At 41.6% G+C, this 18366-nt stretch overlaps 1 protein-coding gene across 1 annotated transcript in view; it reads right to left on the bottom strand.

The window, feature by feature from the left end:
* LOC138265532 (arylacetamide deacetylase-like) overlaps positions 1–18366 on the bottom strand; it is a 116584-nt gene that overhangs the window by 69497 nt on the left and 28721 nt on the right. The window contains exon 2 of the mRNA XM_069213337.1: positions 1432–1654. Coding sequence (XP_069069438.1) covers positions 1432–1654 — 223 coding nt within the window. The remainder of the gene's footprint in view (positions 1–1431; positions 1655–18366) is intronic.

The raw sequence follows: 18366 nt of genomic DNA on the forward strand, positions 1-18366 counted from the left end.
TTATTGTGGCAAGTCTAATAACACATTTGATTGTTTAGACAAAGCTGAGCGAGTTGATCTCAGAATCAAACCAGGCGATTGGGTAAAGGTTAAATCCGGAAGAGTAAGGGGTGGTACTTCAAAATTCTTAGGGCCATTCAAGGTACTTGAAGTGCATAAATGGCATGTTGTTCTCTTTAATGGAGAACGATGGAATAAGAGGAGGGTGGCTAAATTTGCATCGAATTGGGATAATGGGGAGTATGAAGAAAGTTGTACAGGTTACATGTTGATGGAGGATGGTGAGGTCGTGAATGATCAGTTTGAAGGTCAGGTCTTGGATGCTGGTGATGGTGGCGGTGTTTTGATGCCTGAGCGTCGAGTTACGAACGAGAATATGAGGACTGCACACACCAGTGGTGTTAGTTCAAGGTTGTTCGGTCTTAGGCCTATTAGGTCTAGGAGACCACCTGTTTTTCTTAAAGATTTTGTGCCTTGATTTTTTTTTTCTTTTCTTGGCTCTTATTAGTTTCACCTCTGTTATGTTTATGTTTTATATGTTTATGTTTTTACATGTTTTATTTTCCTTTGTAATATTAACGGGAAGAGATGTGTTGTAATCTGTCTCGCAGTATGTCTCGAGGATCCTACGTGTTGCAGGCCTCGAGACAACATAATGGAATGTTTTGATACGTGAGTTCGGCAGTGTTCTCTCCGTGGCAGTTACTTGCTGACCTTGGGAGAGAGAGCACTGCGTCGGAGTTGTTCGTGAATAAAGCTGATTGCTTTATATTTTTATTGTTGTATGGAGCATCATTACTTCATAAGCCAGTCGGGCATTCAGTTTTACTCCGCCAAAATTTAAATGATTGAGCCCTTCCAGGGTTGTCCTTCACGTACCCAATAACTAAGAATTTCAGCTTGCCTGCTTATAGTCTGTGGATTATGAGTTATGCAGGTTCTCCTCCAGGGCTTCCAGATGATTTTCCCTGTGGCCACTCTATTCACAACCTCAGCGTAATTTGAATTAAAGGTGGTTTCCACATTATTACTCTCCAACATGTTATCCATTGATTTAACCTCTGCTCTCATTTGTGTGCGCTAAACTTGAACGCCCATACCTTCTCTTATATATTCATCATGCTGCATCTTCTTGAATTTAATCATCATGTGAAGAACCCAGAAACATAACCGGGGTGAGGAACGAACTCCTCTTCTGACTATTTGGTGTTCAACTTCACCCGAAGTCACTGAGTGAGGTTTGGAGACGGAATATATCATATAGCCAAAGCAACATGTGCACTTTGGAGATAAGATAAATGATGCAACTGACAGCAGTCTCTTTGAAATTTCATTTTAATCATTACTTGGAATTTAAAATAATGTATTAAAAATAAATTGGCATTAATTATCCTATTTCTACAAATGAAATAATTTTACTTTGGTACCTACCAGGACTTCCAATGCACCATCCTCCACCATGGAAATAAATCATTGCTCTCCTTTGAGTGTTAGAGGACTTTTTTGGAACATATAAATGAACAGGAACTTTCTTAAATGCTGTCTTGGTCACTGTGACATTTTCATCGGATAATACGGGGACATTTCTAGATGAAATGACAAGCTTCATAATGTCCATGTAATCTACCATCCCAATCAAATCGGTAAACTCTGCCTACAAATAAAAAAAAACAAAATATTTCAGCATCCTATAACACATTTAATAAATGTAATTTATATATCAAATTGATAATTCCATACCACATTTTTCCCAAAACATTAACAATGTCACCTATTCAGTCGCATACAAAAGGACGCTAGTTTTTTAGGTAAATTGATATTGGTTCAATCCCTATAAAAAGGGTTGGGGGTTGAACAAACAAGAAAACATGCTACAGTTTTGTATCTTTATTGGTGTTACCCTATATGCTTTCCATGAGTAACAACTGCATGAAATACAAGACCAAGTTTATGTCTCCCCTGGTTGGCAAATAATATCCAGCTCCTTCTGAGAGAATTATAGGAACACCTTAATCCCGTCTACATCACAGGAAGTACATACATATGACGATTCCTAATGGTGAGACTCTCATAATACAAAGGGGCATACAGTTACTGAATTTTCACTTTCATCCATTTTTTTAAGTATTCCGTTCATATTCCTTCATTGATTAATTGATTGAAGACACGCCAAAGACAAGCACATACGTGACGAAACATTGACAGTCGCCAAGACCCCTGCATTTTTGCAAGTGATATTATCAAGTGGCATAGGCAGTCTTAGTCTAGGAAGGAACTATGTCTAATTGGAGATAGGCTTCCCATTGTGAAGGTTAGGACCTCTGCCTGTATTAAACTATGTCCATTAATGAGGAAGATCTTTCCTCATGTTGTAGCTGTCGATTCTGCTGCACCCAAAGGAGTTTGCACTGGGAAAGAGTTTGAGGGGGCTTGAGGGAGTATAAGTGTTGGGAAACAGGCAGGAACTCGTGAAGCCAATTTCACCCAACCTCACAGGGGCCCACGCTTCAGTCTATCAGAGATTTATACTACAACTTCAGCTCTATTCCCAAACATGCACTTAAACTATGGGACCTTCTGTCCTACCCAGACATCTGTTTCATTATGGAAACTTGGCTCCCTCCTCCAGTTTCTCCAAGTATTCCTATTGCCTTTCCTGACAAACATAAGGTAATCAGACTGGATAGGGAGCAAACGTTGGGAGGGAGTTTAATGGGCGCATGCTCTGATACCGTAAAGGTCTCTATTTTTAACAGCTTCTTGCCAATGGTTTGAGATGTGTATATTTAAGGTAGAATTTACCTTAAGAGTTTCCTGGAGAGGGGATTTGATTTATTGTCCACCAGGCCCTAAGCGAGGTTTCAGTCACAAGCTAGTTGAGTACCTTGCATCATATCCGCTCTCAATGGACAATTTCATGGTACCGGGTGACTTTAATTATCACGCAAACATTTATTGGATCCTGATGTCTGCCAACTCCTTTCTGATTTGGAAATGTGAGGGATGCAACAGAGGGTTCTCAGACCAACTCATACTGTAGGCCACATCCTAGACCTTCTTTTTACCAACTTCAGGCTCCAAGAAACTGATATCCCAATGCCCTTAGTTTGGACCAATCACTCTGCTATTAGTTTTGATCTTCCTGGGCCTACCATAGGCAGCAAGGCTACAACGGTTGTGAGAAATGTTCCCAGGATTTTCATTACACTTTCAGTCCTTCGATAATACTCAGTTCTGATAATGTTAACAATGCAGTCTCCAGCTATCACAAAACCCTCTTTAAAGCTTTCAATGAAGGGGCCCCTACTAAATGTAATAAGAACAGACTTTACAAATTGCAAGCTCCATGGTATTCAGCTTAGTTAAGAATTAATAAATCTATCTGTATTAGGCGTACATTGTTTGATGTTTGAAGCAGGCATCAAGTATTAATATTGGAGATCACTATAAAACATTGTTCAATCTGGGTAATTCCTTGCCCAAAAACTGAGAGGATTAGTCCCCGGTAGAAATTATAATCCCACTTGCAGAATTTAGTAATTCCGCATTCCGAGTTCCTGCCAGTTTCTGCCAATTGGTGTGTGGCAGAATTATTCTGCTGTACAAGCAGCATGATGTTCACAGAAACAATGCAAGGTTCCATCAACATGGGCTTGCGAGCCCAAGTGAGATTTCCCGGCCCCTGGCACAATTTCTGGTCGCCATGGAGCCTTCCAGCACCGTTTTGTAACACCAGAGGTCACAAGAAGGTGGACTGCTTCTCAAGTGAATTTTCTACTTGAGAAACAGCAATCTCAACTTTAAAATACCTTTTGAGTGAATATTCTTCTCAAACAGACAGTTGAGGTACTTTTGTAGTACAAAGCACACATTTTCATTTTGCTTTATTTTTTAGCAGAAAGGGAGTGCCAAAGAGACTCCAACTTCCTCTTCCTGTCCCGTAGGCAGCTCCCAGTGCTTTGTCCATCTCCTGGTCACTTATCATTTTAATTTCAAGGTGAAAGGATCACTCTCTTTGTCTACAATTCTTGCTACATGTGCCATTGGATTTTACAGTTTAAATTGTGACATCACAACAAGTAAGTTAAAAAAAACTTTTGGATAAGGGTATCTTTTGATAGAGGACATGCACCTGTATATATTTGTACATTTTATTAAAATTTTAAATTTGGTTGTGGTTGTAGTGGGTGGCTTGGAGTTGCAGTATGGGTCTTTTTTATGCATTCATTTTTTTTTAGCTTTTATTAGGGAAAACAATTGCACAGTACTTTTAGTCCATGTTTGTGAAATGTGCTCTATTCATTTATTTAACCATGTGGCCTAGTCTGCCAGCCCACGGCCCATCCATCCAGTACAAGGCACTGAGTATAATGAAACAACTGTTTCAGCGGTATATGTTATTTTAAAACATCTATGATTTAGGGATGGCATTGGACTAAATGCAAAATGTGGTTTTATGTTTTTTCTGCAAAAGGTGTGTATTTTCATGGAGTAAAATTTTGTTTTTGGCATTGCTGAATTACCGGTAGTGTTTTCTTCTTTGTTTACCCTGCCTCCTTTGTTTGCTGTGCAAGTGGCCCATTTTGTGCGTGTGTGAGTGTGTGTTTGCTATAGTCTACCATTTTGTCTTCGTCCTCCATGCCACGAGGCCGGCAGCCATTTTGTGTAGTCATTGTCCATAGGCCTGCATGTGTTTTTTGTTGTCCATGTCTCTTTGCTTCTTGTAGTTTAAACTTGTGGCTGGTGGCTATTTTGTTTAGTTGTCAGTGTGCTTTTGCCATAGGCCTTCATGTGTTCTTTGTTGTCCATGCCTTCTTCCTTGTTGTTATAGGAACATGTGGTCGGCAGCCATTTTGTGTAACAAACCAGTGCACTTTTGCCATAGGACTGCATGTGGACTTTGTTGTTCATGCATTCCTGTTGTTGTTGTTTGCACATAGGGCCAGCAGTCATTTTATGTACCAAGCCAGTGTACTTTTGCCATAGGACCGCATGTGGGCTTTGTTTTCCATGCCTTCTTGTTGCTGTTGTTGAACATGTGGCTGGTGGACATTTTGTGTAGCCAACCAGTGTGTTAAATCCATTTTTTCTAATTATTAAAGCCATTTTCTTGGGAAATTGATAAAAGAGGGCTATTCCTGTTTTTTTTTAATTTGTGCTCATTATTTTCACTTCTTTCCCTGATATCAGTTCAATGTGCTTGAGGGTGATTGTAGTATATAGGTACTGTGTTTACATAATAATATATGCATCCTTTCCATTTTCCCCTGCACCTCCTTGCTTCTCAAAGGATTTCTCATAGTCCCTAGTGAGGAATTACTTTTTTACATTATTTGATCTTCCCCTGCACCACCTGCCTGACACAGATCTCTTAGGCCATAGGCGCATATCAACATTAATTTTTAAAGGCTTATTCATTTTTCCCTGCACCCCTCCCTGTTATAGGTCTCTTAGGCCATAGGTGCACACTAGCATTCCGTTTTTATTGATTATTTCATTTTCCCCTGCAATCCCTGTCTGCCATAGGCGGAAACCAGAACTGTTTTTTTTTAAGGATTATTCAGTTTTCCTTTGCACACCCTGCCTGCCATGGGCGCACATCAGCATTCATTTTGAAGGATTATTCCACTTTTTCTTGCACCTCCTACCTGCCATCGGCAGACACTAGCATTCATTTTTATAAGGATTATTCTATTTTTCCCAGCATCCCCTGCCTGCTATAGGTCTCTAAGGAAATAGGCATACAACAGCATCCATTTTTAAGGATTATTTCATTACTCTCTGCACCCCCTGCCTGGTGTGGGTTTCCTAGGCCATGGGTACACACCAGCATCAGTTTGTTTAAGGATTATCTCAGTTTCACCAGCACCTCCTGCCTGCCATGGGTGCACACCAGCATTCATTTTTTTGAAGATTTTTCAATTTTCTCCTTCACCCTCTGCCTGCCATAGGTGTCTTATAGGCCTCAGAGGCACAAAAGAAAACGTTAAAATCTGTATCTTGTTATTGAGGTATTATGGTATGGTATGGATTACAATTGATACAATAATGTTATTTTTTAGGATAACATCACTAAATCATATTGTCTGTATGATTAATTCAAACTGTAGAAATGCCATTGCACTGATTGTTTTTCTTTTTTGTTTTGTTTTAGGTGCACAAGAGACAACACCCACCGTACTGCCAGAGAGAAGACCTTTGCTTTTGCTTGAGCAGCTAAGTGCCAACTGACAGAGCTTGAAGATGCTCCCAAAGAAAGGTGTTGCTGGCAAAAAAGTGGCAAGCAAGGAGGAAAAGAAGATGGAATTTGCCAACACTGGTGTGCCGCCCTCCACCTTTTTCAGTAAACATGGTGTTCCTGACACACTGTCCTCTGGGCAGCAAAAACCAGAGAGCGGCTCTCCTACATCAATAGCACCACTCCAACCTAAGTCCAAGCCCATGTCTCTCAGAGAGGCTGCCACTGCACTTGTGATGACAAACAGTAAGTCTGAATTGTATTTGTCTCAGCTACAAAGTACCCAATCTTCTCAGGAACAGGAGTTATAGCCATCAGCAATTCTTTCTGAAATTGGAGCAGAGATTGAGCTTCCTGCTGAGCAGGATGCAGCTCTTGAACCACTCGCTTCACGATCTACTGAAATGAAAGGTTACCCCACATCTTCTCCAAGCGCCCATTCTGCTGATCCTGACATTGAGTGGAAACCAGCCGAGTTTGAGACCTGCCATGCGAGTCAAAGGAAAAGGGAAGTTCCTGAAAGTCTTAAAATTACTGAAAGTGACAGTAATGAGGATGAGTGGGTGATTGTCAGTATGGAGGGTGGTTCTGAGAACACCAACAAGACCCTTCTTAGTCACCTGCTCAGAGGAATGTGGCACAGGTTCCACCATCACCAGCTCCCATGCATATATACAAGGCAGCATTACTCAATTCAGCAATCTCTAAATGGCACAAGACTCAGATGCAGACATCACCACATACAGTGATTCCCCCAAAAGGCATATTGAGTTTACCATCTCTTGGTGCTCTCCAGAAGTCGCCTATGTTAGTAGCACCACAAAAGAAAAAAATCCAAGTTACTATTAGGGCAAGTTCAGACAGAAGGAGCCCTAAGAACACAACCACCCAATGGCCCGTTTGTATAGGAAGCTGGCAAAAATTTATTGCTGGACGTCCTCCCTTTTTCTTTTGTAGAAGGAGTGGCATTTTTATATTTGTAGTAGCCATCTGCCCAAAATGGAAGGCCCCCAGCCAGAGCTATTTTGCCAGAGCCAGTGTTGCTGATCAGGCACTCTATCATGCAATTGGATGGCCAAGCTATGCAGCAGAATGTTGTTTGAACTATCCACCTGACAACAAACATGTGGACCAGTTAACAAGCAACTGATTACATGTGTATCCCTGAAAATTGGATCTATTTTGTGTGGGTATGCAACAGGTATCTCCAGGTCTCCGCACTGAAGAAGGATTTAAGACCGTTTGGTGGCATGGAACAGTAGCAATTTGTGCCATGAAGAAATCCCATACAGCTACAAATATCTTGAAGACTTTAACAGCAAGATGTTTTAATGGCTTTGACCCAGGTTTCTCAGAATTGGATTCGTTGCCACGGACAATGGCAGTAATATAGTGAAGGCCATGGCAGTCAGCGTCCTATGTTTGGCACTTTGCATCAACCTGATTGTGCAGAACTTTCTCAATAAAAAAGACATAGTCAGCAACATACTGACCACCAGCAAATGAATCTTCACTCATTTAATTGATTAATTTAAAGCCCAAAAGCAGATGAGGATCATTCAGCATCCTAATAGAGTACAGGAAAAAACCTTCATACAGAAGTTTGCAACACATTTGAACTCTACCTACTACATCTTTCAACGTCTGTTTGAGCAGTACAGATTAATCACCGACAGTGTCCATCGCAGAGGCGGGGATACAACTGGGAAAAACATGACCATGGAGAAGGACAAATGGGGGGTAGTTGAAATGCCTGACACAAATACTACTTCCTTTTGAGGTTTTTAAATTAGAAGTCAGCAAGGAGAAAAGTACAATGAGCCAAGCAATCCGTTGTTGCATCTGCTTCAGGACCAGTTAAAAAAGTGGTGTTGCAAAGGTTCGCTGGTGTGTACAAAGAAGCTTATGAGTTGGTTCAGAGCTTAATCCCTCACTTGGTTGTTAATAGAAGACTACAAAAAGAGATCATTTCCTCCAAAGAGTACATCTGAGGCAAAATATTTGAGCCACAGTACAAAAAAATACTGGCCACTTTCACTCCTTTTGCAGAGGGGGATGCTTCACAATACAAGACTTGGATTGTGATCATGGGAGGGACCTGGAAGAAGAATGGCTGGAAGTTAGAGCACCAGAAAGAATTTCTGCTGATAAATCCATGATTTTTATGTGAAAAGAACCAGAACTAAGTAAAAGAAATATGTTTTACTGAAATATGTGGAGGTTTTTCTGTGACGTTGAAGGTTTGCAATAGTTACTACTATTGATGTTAAGGATTGTACTGGAGTGTTTTTCCTGGAACATGATGTACTAACTGTAGAAGAGGTAGTATATTGGTGCTTCACTATTTTCTTTCTACATGTGTCTTGACATACTTTTTCTCTGACCTTCCAATTCATATCTTCGCAACAGGTGTGCCTTAGTGTTCACACATCATCACCCTAATACCATCTGAACTTAGAGAGACGTGTGACTGATGTGACAGTGCACTACAGGTCTATCCCTCTCAATCTCATTTGGGTCAGGAGTACGGACAGCTAGGTACATGCAGATATTTGTGTGGAATTGGTTATAAAATTGTTCTTACTTCTCAGGTAATCACACATACGTCATGATTGCACCAGCCTATGCTATTGCTATGCCTCTTGGATGTCATTCACCATGAAGCTTATATTCTCTTTGACTCCACAAAATAGACATTTAGGGGCATATTTCAGAAAGGTGGCGCTGCACACAGTGCAGCACCACTTTTTTTGCACCCCTTAGTGGCCCCCTAAAGCCATCATGTGTGCACATATTTAAAATACGGAGCACCATGGCAGTAGTTAGGGTACTATCATCAGAATTTGTTATGCTAGTCTGGCACTTTGCAGGACTAGCCTCAAAATTTCTGACACTAATCCTGCAAAGCATCCAGAGGCCCATTGTAACCAATGGAAGTCTCCTTTTAATGCTTGCTCTGAACAGGCATTAAAAGTGCTGAAAAAAATGGCCCAAGGATATCTCTTAGATTTCCTTGCGCCATTTTTTGGCCCCCTAATAAGGGAACTCCCCCTTTGCATACATTATGCCTGGCGCAGGCATAATGTAGTGCAAAGGGTTACAAAGTGGTACAATGCATGCATTTTAAATATGGTGCTGCGTTTTTGGCCTTCTAACGCCACATTAGCATAAAAGAAGTATGGTAATGTGGCGTTTGAATACCGTTAGGGTCTCTCTTAAATATGCCCCTTACTGTTTTGCAATCCACAGGCCTTATCTTCTTCTGCAAGAAGCTCAATAACACTCCTGCTTACCTTACCAGATTGGTTCAGCAATGCACCCAAGATAGGCATTCCAAGAAGAAGAATGCAGATGCACCACCCATTTTGGCATTTGTATTCAGTATAATTTTTCTTTTATTAACAATCATAATTTGTAGAACTGTGTGGGTCAGCTCCTTCCTAATTTGTATTGTTCAAACCTAGCTGACAGAACAATTAGATGATAACTTGGGTCTCGGGCGCTGAAGGACTTTTTGCAATGCATTTATTAACTGAACTGTGTCATTCCTCATTTCCTCCCACAACAGATTTGATGATGATGTGCTGCTCATCGACGATGAATATTGTTGTTGTGTTTGTCTTGGTTACACCTTTCCCCAAATCCTCATTCCCACCATTAATTAAACCCCTAACCCTCTTCCCCCAGACTATGTGATATATTGAGGTGTAACTCATAAATTAACAACCTAAATGGATCACATACTTGGTGGGGCAGATGGGGTTAAAGCGGCACCAGGGCACTGCAGGTTCTTCTTACTTGAATAATGCAATAGCCTATTACAGCCCCACTTACCCACCCAGGCATGAAAGGCACAACATCATCATCAAGGTGCAGAGACTTAGTTGAACAATGTCTGCCCCATGACAGGATGTACTAGCACTATATGGCCTGATCACAAAGATAAAGTTACACTTGTGGTGTAAATTCACTTTTGCAGTTTAACTGAAGTACCATCAAGTTTATGAGTTGTAAGTAACCTTAGGTTACTGATGGAAAAGTTACTAGTAGTTTACTTACACTTCAAGAATAAACTAACACCAAAAGTGTAACATGTTTTACCTTTCTGAATCAGGCCTTCTGTTTCTTTAAATGCTTAACCTTCTCCTAAGTCCTGACTTGAGGATTTTGTAAGCTTACACACTAGCTTTCTGTTGCTTAGACGCTGCTACTGCTAGTTTTTGTAATATGAGTTTTTGTCATGATGGTGTTCTGGTTTCAGTCTTTGATAAGTTATGAAAATAATACACTATCTCTATTTTGTTTGGTTTAGTTGCCTGTGATGGATGATCTTTCTGAATAATCCTACAGTTGGATTTCACCTTGTTCATTATAGGTGGGAGTGGCAGCTCACTTGTGAACTAGTTAGTAACTGATGCTGAAGTTTTTTTTTTTTTGCCAAGCAGAAATAGAAGAATAAGATTAAGGTCTTTGTGTATGATGTGAGGATGGGCAAATGCCCCTATGGTCAAGAGTTATGAAGAGTAGTAGGACAAAGGTATTATTTACTAACTAGTATACACTATGAAAGGTGGCTGGGTGCTGCAAAAGTGACAAAACTGCATGAAGAAGTAAATCAAACACACCTAGGGGCATATTTATACTTTCTTTGTGCTGAATTAGCGTAATTTTTTAATGCTAATTCAACGCAAACTCAATTCCATATTTATATTTCGGCACTAGGCCGGTCTAACGTCAAAATATTGGAATTAAAGTCATTTTTTGGATGCATGAAACCTCCTTGTGTCAATGAGATTCAATGTAGGAGTTCCCGACTAAAAACTGACTCAAAGCCCCTACTGCCTTATTTATCCTCCTGTGCAAAAATGGTGCACGGGGGGAGGCGGGCCTAAATAATGGCACTAAGCACGCTTAGTGCCATTATTTAATGTATGGATCAGACCAGGCATTAGGGGACCTGTGGACCCATTTCCATAGTCAAGCACCATGGAAAGAGCCCACAGGAACATGCCCACCCACACCAGAGCGAAACCAGAGGATGGGGGGACTGCATCCCAGGTAAGTAGGGTAAGTAGACTTAAGTATTTTAAAAGAAAAAAAACTATTTAAGTGCCATTGAGGGCCCTAAAATGGGCCCCCTACATGGCATTGGGTGCAATGGCCGTACCCAAGGGAACTTTGTCCACTCTGCTGGCCATTGAGATGGTGGGCATGACTCCTGTCTTTTAAAAACAGGAGTCATATGGCATGGATGGTTTTGCATCTGGAAATGATGCTAGGGTGGTTAAAGACTTACTTTGCCTCTAACCAGCCTAGCTTCATTATTTGGTGCAAAACACCCTTCCCCCATACCACCACCCCCACCCAGCTAATGTCATTTTCCATTTGCCTCTAACCAGCCTAGCTTCATTGTTTGGTGCAAAACACCCTTCCCCCATACCACCAGGCTAATGTCATTTTCCATGACCCTAGCCCACCCTTTGCACCGGCTTGCGGGATTCCATAAATTTGGCACCTGGCTGGTGCTATGGAATGATGCAAGCTGGCACTATGGGGGTGATTCTGACTTTGGCGGGCGGCGCAGGCCGCCCGCCAAAGTCCCGCTGTCAGAATACCGCTGCGCGGTCAAAAGACCGCCGCGGTAATTCTGAGTTTCCCGCTGGGCTGGCGGGCGACCGCCAGAAGGCCGCCCGCCAGCCCAGCGGGAAACCCCCTTCCATGAGGATGCCGGCTCTGAATGGAGCCGGCGGAGTGGAAGGGGTGCGACGGGTGCAGTTGCACCCGTCGCGATTTTCAGTGTCTGCTTGGCAGACACTGAAAATCTTGGTGGGGCCCTGTTAGGGGGCCCCTGCAGTGCCCATGCCATTGGCATGGGCACTGCAGGGGCCCCCAGGGGCCCCACGACACCCATTACCGCCAGCCAGGTTCTGGCGGTCAAAACCGTCAGAACCAGGCTGTCGGTAAGGGGGTCGGAATCCCCATGGCGGCGCTCCGCGGTCAGAATGCCCATGGATGCACCGCCAGCCTGTTGGTGGTGAATCCGCAGTCCTCGGAATGACCCCCTATATGTTTTTACGCAAACTGCGTTTGCGCAGTTTTGCATCAAAAAGTATAAATATGGGGGTCCGTCAGTTGTTCCCACTCTGGTAATGGGGTATTGGTTATACTTTGATGCAGGAAGAGGATGTAAGTAAAGTAACCTAGCAAAGAAATAGGTGTCAAGGGATTTCAGGTAGGGAAAGATTAGGGGAAAAAGTCAATGTACAGTATGTGACTATTTCAGAGGATAGCTTTTTGTCAATAAAAAAACACAATGCTGTGCTCAAAAGCAGTGCAAAGACAAAGGACTAATTGCAAGTGATATGCATCAGAAAGAAACATAAAGAATTTTTTTTAGAAACAAAATCTATCCTCTATAACCACAACAGGCCCACCCCTCTCTTCAAACAGATTCCCCCAAATGTCCTGTTATGTCTGACTCTTTCCCCAACTTCCCTTCCCAATTCTCACCATCTCCACCCACAGCAACACATTCCCTCCCACCAAAAACAGTCCATCTAAAAAGAGGGTTACAAGGCATCCATAAGGAAGTGAAGCTGGGCCACTTTCTAAGCCAGGTTTTCTGGCCACATTAAAGCAGTGCTGCAGTAAGGCCTGTGGAGGAGGCGGCCTGTCATCTATCTCAACTATGAGGAAGGGGTGGACCCCGGCTACCAGCAGCGATACTGTGGGTGTGGCTAGGATAGAGGCCGCCAGGCTGGCGAGAGGAACTGAAGATGTGTGCCTCCTCCTCTTCCTCCAAGGCCACCAGCTGGCAGTATTTGGCCACATCAGCCCCCATCCTCTGGCGCTACAACCAGGTGGCTACCTCCTGCGGGATGAGTGACCTCCAGCAGCAGAAGTAGCTATATCAAGAAAGAATAAAATGAAAAACACAAATTTTAATGCTCAGTGCAAAAACTTGTTTACATTGGCACAGTAGCAGAACATTGCTGGTTCTTGAGGCCTTTGGAATTTATGATGTGATTAGCCACAGGATCAAGTTTTCCCACAAATGCATTACATAACAATAGCACTGACTGCAGAGAATTGGGCAAAAATACCTACATACTCTCATTAATGAATAGGACATCGATGCTGCACAATTTATAGTATACTTGATAGTATGTATACAACATTAATAGAGACATTTTAGTGGGTCTGCTACTCTGCACCATGGTTTTGGAGGAGCTGTAATGGATCATTTATTAACTTATATAATTAATTCAAAAGGTCCTGCTCTTCTTCAAATGCATCTACAATTCTACCCTGACTCCAAACTGAGAAGAGGCAGATTGAATACACATGTGACGTCATATAACTGATAACCGGTCCACTATAAGTAGACTGTGTACAGATTATAAACAATGCATCTAAAGTACAGGGAAGGGAAGGGAAGGGAAGGGAATGGTATATATTTTATTTGGCATGCATGTCACAGAGTATCCTATCCAGCAAACTGTAAATCAGGCACTTAGGCCCATATTTATACTTTTTGACGCACAACTGCACTAACGCAGTTGTGCGTCAAAAATTTTACCGCCGGCTAACGCCATTCCAACGCGCCATGCGGGCGCCTTATTTATGGAATGACGTTAGCCGGCGCTGCGGACTGGTGTGCGTAAAAAAAAATGACTCACACCAGGCAGTGCCGGCGTATGGGAAAATGGGGGTTGTGAGTCAAAAAATGGGGCAAGTCAGGTCTGAGGCAAAATTCAGGCCTCAAACCGGATTTGCGCAATTTTTTTGGACGCCCAACCTCCATTGACATGACTCCTGTCTTAGCAAAGACAGGAGTCATGCCCCCTTGCCCAAAGGCCATGCCCAGGGGACTTCTGTCCCCTGGGCATGGTCATTGGGCATAGTGGAATGTAGGGGGGCCCAAATCAGACCCCCCCTATGCCACAAAAAAAATCTGAAAAAAATACTTACCCGAACTTACCTTTATTTCCCTGGGATGGGTCCCTCCATCCTTGGGTGTCCTCCTGGGGTGAGCAAGGGTGGCAGGGGGTGTCCCTGGGGGCAGGGGTGGGCACCTCTGGGCTCCTTCCGAGCCCACAGGTCCCTTAACGCCTGCCCTGACCCAGGCGTTAAAAAACAGCGCCCATCAGGCTGTGCGTCGTTTTTTAAGGCCCAACCCCTCCTGTGCGTCAAAATGACGTCAGAGTATAAATATGGGGCACGGGCCTTAAAGTCATTTTTTGGAAGGGAACGCCTACCTTGCATATAATTAACACAAGGCTGGTTCCCCCTTTCAAAAAATGAAGCACATGGTGGAATTTTGACGCCCGCGGGGTCGGACGTCAAAGTATAAATATGGGGCAGGGTTTGCGCCGATTGTGCGTCATTTTTTTTTACGCACATTCGCCGCAAACAGAGTATAAATATGCCCCTTAGTCCTACTTTTCACCGTGGCCTCCACTACAAATTATTTTCAACAAATATCTACACTTGGCAGTATGGAAAGTTATTTTACTGAAAGTAACTTAGAGGGATTAAGCTATATAGAGGTTTAGGTATACAATAATTGGGTGTCACAGATCATGTGCTACACGTTTGCTTAGTCAGTCACTTTGGATGATGAATGATGAAAGGAAAGCATTTGAACATGTGTAAATCCATTACAGAAGCCATGAAATATAAGTCACTTGGGCAGAAAAATGTGGCACGTGCAGAGAATTAAATGTACCCATTTTTGGTAGGCTGGGACAGAAGGAAAGAATTATGAAACTCTTTTCATAATACATTGCACACTTCATAATGCTGCACTGTTAAATGAAGCAGTGACACTGCACTGCAGCACCAAATTCAACAACACTGCAGTTAGGTGTTAATTTGAAATGCTGTGGACAGGGAGGTAATGGGATACAGTTTTGTCAATAAGCATGCAAGCAAGGAAGGTGACTTGTTACATGTCCCTGCTACCGCTGTGATTGCTCCACCTCCAAACCTCTTGGCCTCCTCATTCGCACTGCTTGCCTGCCTGCTGAATATGGCAATGGTGGTCTATTTGGTTACAAATAAAAAAATATTTACCCATCTTAGCTACCAGATTCACCACCTTAGTAATTATATTGCACAAAGTACAACAATGATTTATCACTACAGTTCGGTTAGCAATATCTTCAATTGAAGCTTTTGGGAGGTTTGTTGATTGGCAACATGTTAAAAAGCCAAATAGTCAAGTCAACCAAAAATGTTTTTCTGCTAATAGAAGGACAAGGGTACAAAAGGATGAGACTGAAGCACAATGAAGAGGTGGAAGGAAATGGTCAATGAAGGACATATGGTATTGGTTGGTAATGGGATATCATTAACTTCCAGCCATGCTGCACTGTTATGGAAACTGTTGGTATACAGTATAAATAAGAAAACTTATGGGGGTGGGTCCATGACTATGGGCACTCTATCTCTTTTTGAATCTTTGATCAAAAAGCCTTCTCAACCAACATGTCTGGTGAAAAGTAGTTTACTTGGGCGTGCAGTCTTTTCCACAGTGTCAATATTTACTCTCCTAGTCTCACAGTATGATAAGACATAAACAAGAGGGGCAAGGGAAAAATTTCTAAAACAGAGAGCAGGAGAAAGCTAATAAAAAGAGAAAATCAGCAGCAGAAGGGGGAAATATAGAAAGACAGGATAATGCAGAAACAACAAACAGTAAATAGGGGAAAAGTAGTTAGTATAAAAAATGCACAAGGCCAAATTATTTTGAGGAGGAGAGAGATATAAGTACGAAATATTAATAAACAGAAGGCACATGCGCTTATAATAAGTGTTGCAAATACATATCTATATATCTATTCAATATATATATATATAAACACACACAGACATATATGTATATATAAATATATATATATTATAAATAAATGAATAGTTAAAATAAATAGACATAGCACGCATTTATAATTGTAATTAACAAATTCAATTTTTTTTTAATATATACCTACTCACATTTTGAAAAATAAATATGCACACTTATTAACCATTGTGAAATATATTTATTTGTACAATTGGAAAAACTAAAAAATGAACACACACACACACACATATATATTTAAAAAATAGCACTTTTTAAAGTTATTATTATTTGGTTCTTGTGTTATTTTTCAGTATTTGTATTTAGGAATTGAAAAATTTATACAAATGCTTTTTAATTAGAAAACTACATTATCCAGAATGCATTGTAAATAATGAGGCACTTTGGGGTATAAATAGCAAAAGGGAAAAGGGACTCATTCACTGTGAACAAGACTCCTTGGGGAGTTGAAACGCGTTGGTGGTTGTTAATTTGGCATCAATAAATAGGCACTAATTGAACTTCATGGAGTGCAGTGAATACTTTTGGTGAATTATATTTTTCGAGATTGGTCCTCTCCGTCACGAGCACCGGCAGTGGAGTGCACCACCCAGCAACCTTTAGACCATCCTTGTTTGAAGAAAAAAAAAAAATATATATATATATATATATATATACGCGTGTGTGTGTGTACATATATATTTAAATGTATATACACATATATATTATATATTCATATATATGTATATATATATTTCTTTTTTTGTGTGAGCATGCTATTTGAAAGAAAATCTGAATTTTTAGAGAACAAAAATGATTACTCACTGAGCCCCACAACTTCAACATCTAGCAGGTCAAGCAGGTCCTGCTCCTGGTCCATGATATCAGCCCAGTGGTGCGTCAGCTACTGTAATATGTGCTGCTCTCCTGTGTTGCTGCTCATGCTCTCCCCCCAGAGCTGCTGATGTTCCTGCAGGGCATAACCCTGGTCAGGCCTGCTACCTGCTGCCAAAATGCGAAGAAGTTGGCACATTACCCTAAATATTAGTGTGGCCCCCTCTATGTTAATGAAAATGTGGTGGGCTGCACCCCTTTATGCTGGCTTTTCAACAGCCTTCAATTGGGTAGATCACAAGGTCCTGTGGAGGAAGCTATTAAACTTAAGCATCCTTGTTTTGTTGTTTATGCTAGTAGTGCCCACAGGGGGAGCTGGTGGCGCTGGATCTGCTGCTGCCTGCTTCTCCCATAGTGGAAAAAGGAACAGGGGGAGGAGGAGAACGACAAATGGAAAGGAAAACAAATAACAAAGTATAAAAAAGTACAAAAGTAAAAAAAACAGAAATGTAAATACAAACATAGAAAGACAGACATTGATTAAAATAAGGAAATGGCAGGTGGAATTAAGATTGGGGAGATAACATGGGGAGGATTGGGTAAGATTAGAAGCAGGGTGGGAGGAAAAGCAGAATCAGATGAAAATAAATGGGCACACCCATGCGCTCTACATGGCACTGTGCGCATTGATTTTCAATGCAGAATGCACTACTGGTGTGAACAAAACAGTATGAATGGCAGGAAGAGCTTTTTTCCACCCATTGGTGAAATTCCACAAAATTTCACCAAGTTTTTTGGGAGCTCTGTCAAATTCCAGAGAGTAAAATTCCACGAGTTCCACCAAGGTCTGGCGAGGATGCTATATGGATTTTCATTATTAGGTCTGTTGCTGACCAAGAGAAGGATTGTTATTCGATAGATGGCTACATCTGTTCCCATGTTACATGTCTTCGAAGCTGATGCATCACCATCACTGCGTGAGACCGATCCACTCATTTTCATCCCTACGAAGACCCGGTCGATGCATCTCACACCGCATCTCGTTGTTGGGATCAGGAAAGGAACTTTGTTACCCAGGGCCTGTGAGGGTCCTGTAGCTGACCTGCAATGCATAGCAGTCGGCCTGAATTTTGACTTTGCCCCATTCGAGGGTAACGTAATGTAAATTTTGGAAGCGGAATTTGCTTCTAAGTACTATTTGGAATTATTCCTTAAAAATTCATATCCTGAATTGTGCAGATTGGATTTTTGTCATTCTGGTCTTATTTTATTTATAATGTCACAATTTATTTTTCTAACCTGGTGTGGAGTCTTTTTGTGGTGTTTTCACTGTGTTACTGTATGAGTTTTTGAACAAATACTTCACACATTGCCTTCTAAGTTAAGCCTTCCTACTCTGTGCCAAGCTACCCGGGGGTAAGCAAAAAATAATTTAGGTTGTGTTGTGCATTAC

This window comes from Pleurodeles waltl, chromosome 11, assembly GCF_031143425.1.
Source record: "Pleurodeles waltl isolate 20211129_DDA chromosome 11, aPleWal1.hap1.20221129, whole genome shotgun sequence".
In the NCBI taxonomy this organism is placed as follows: domain Eukaryota; kingdom Metazoa; phylum Chordata; class Amphibia; order Caudata; family Salamandridae; genus Pleurodeles; species Pleurodeles waltl.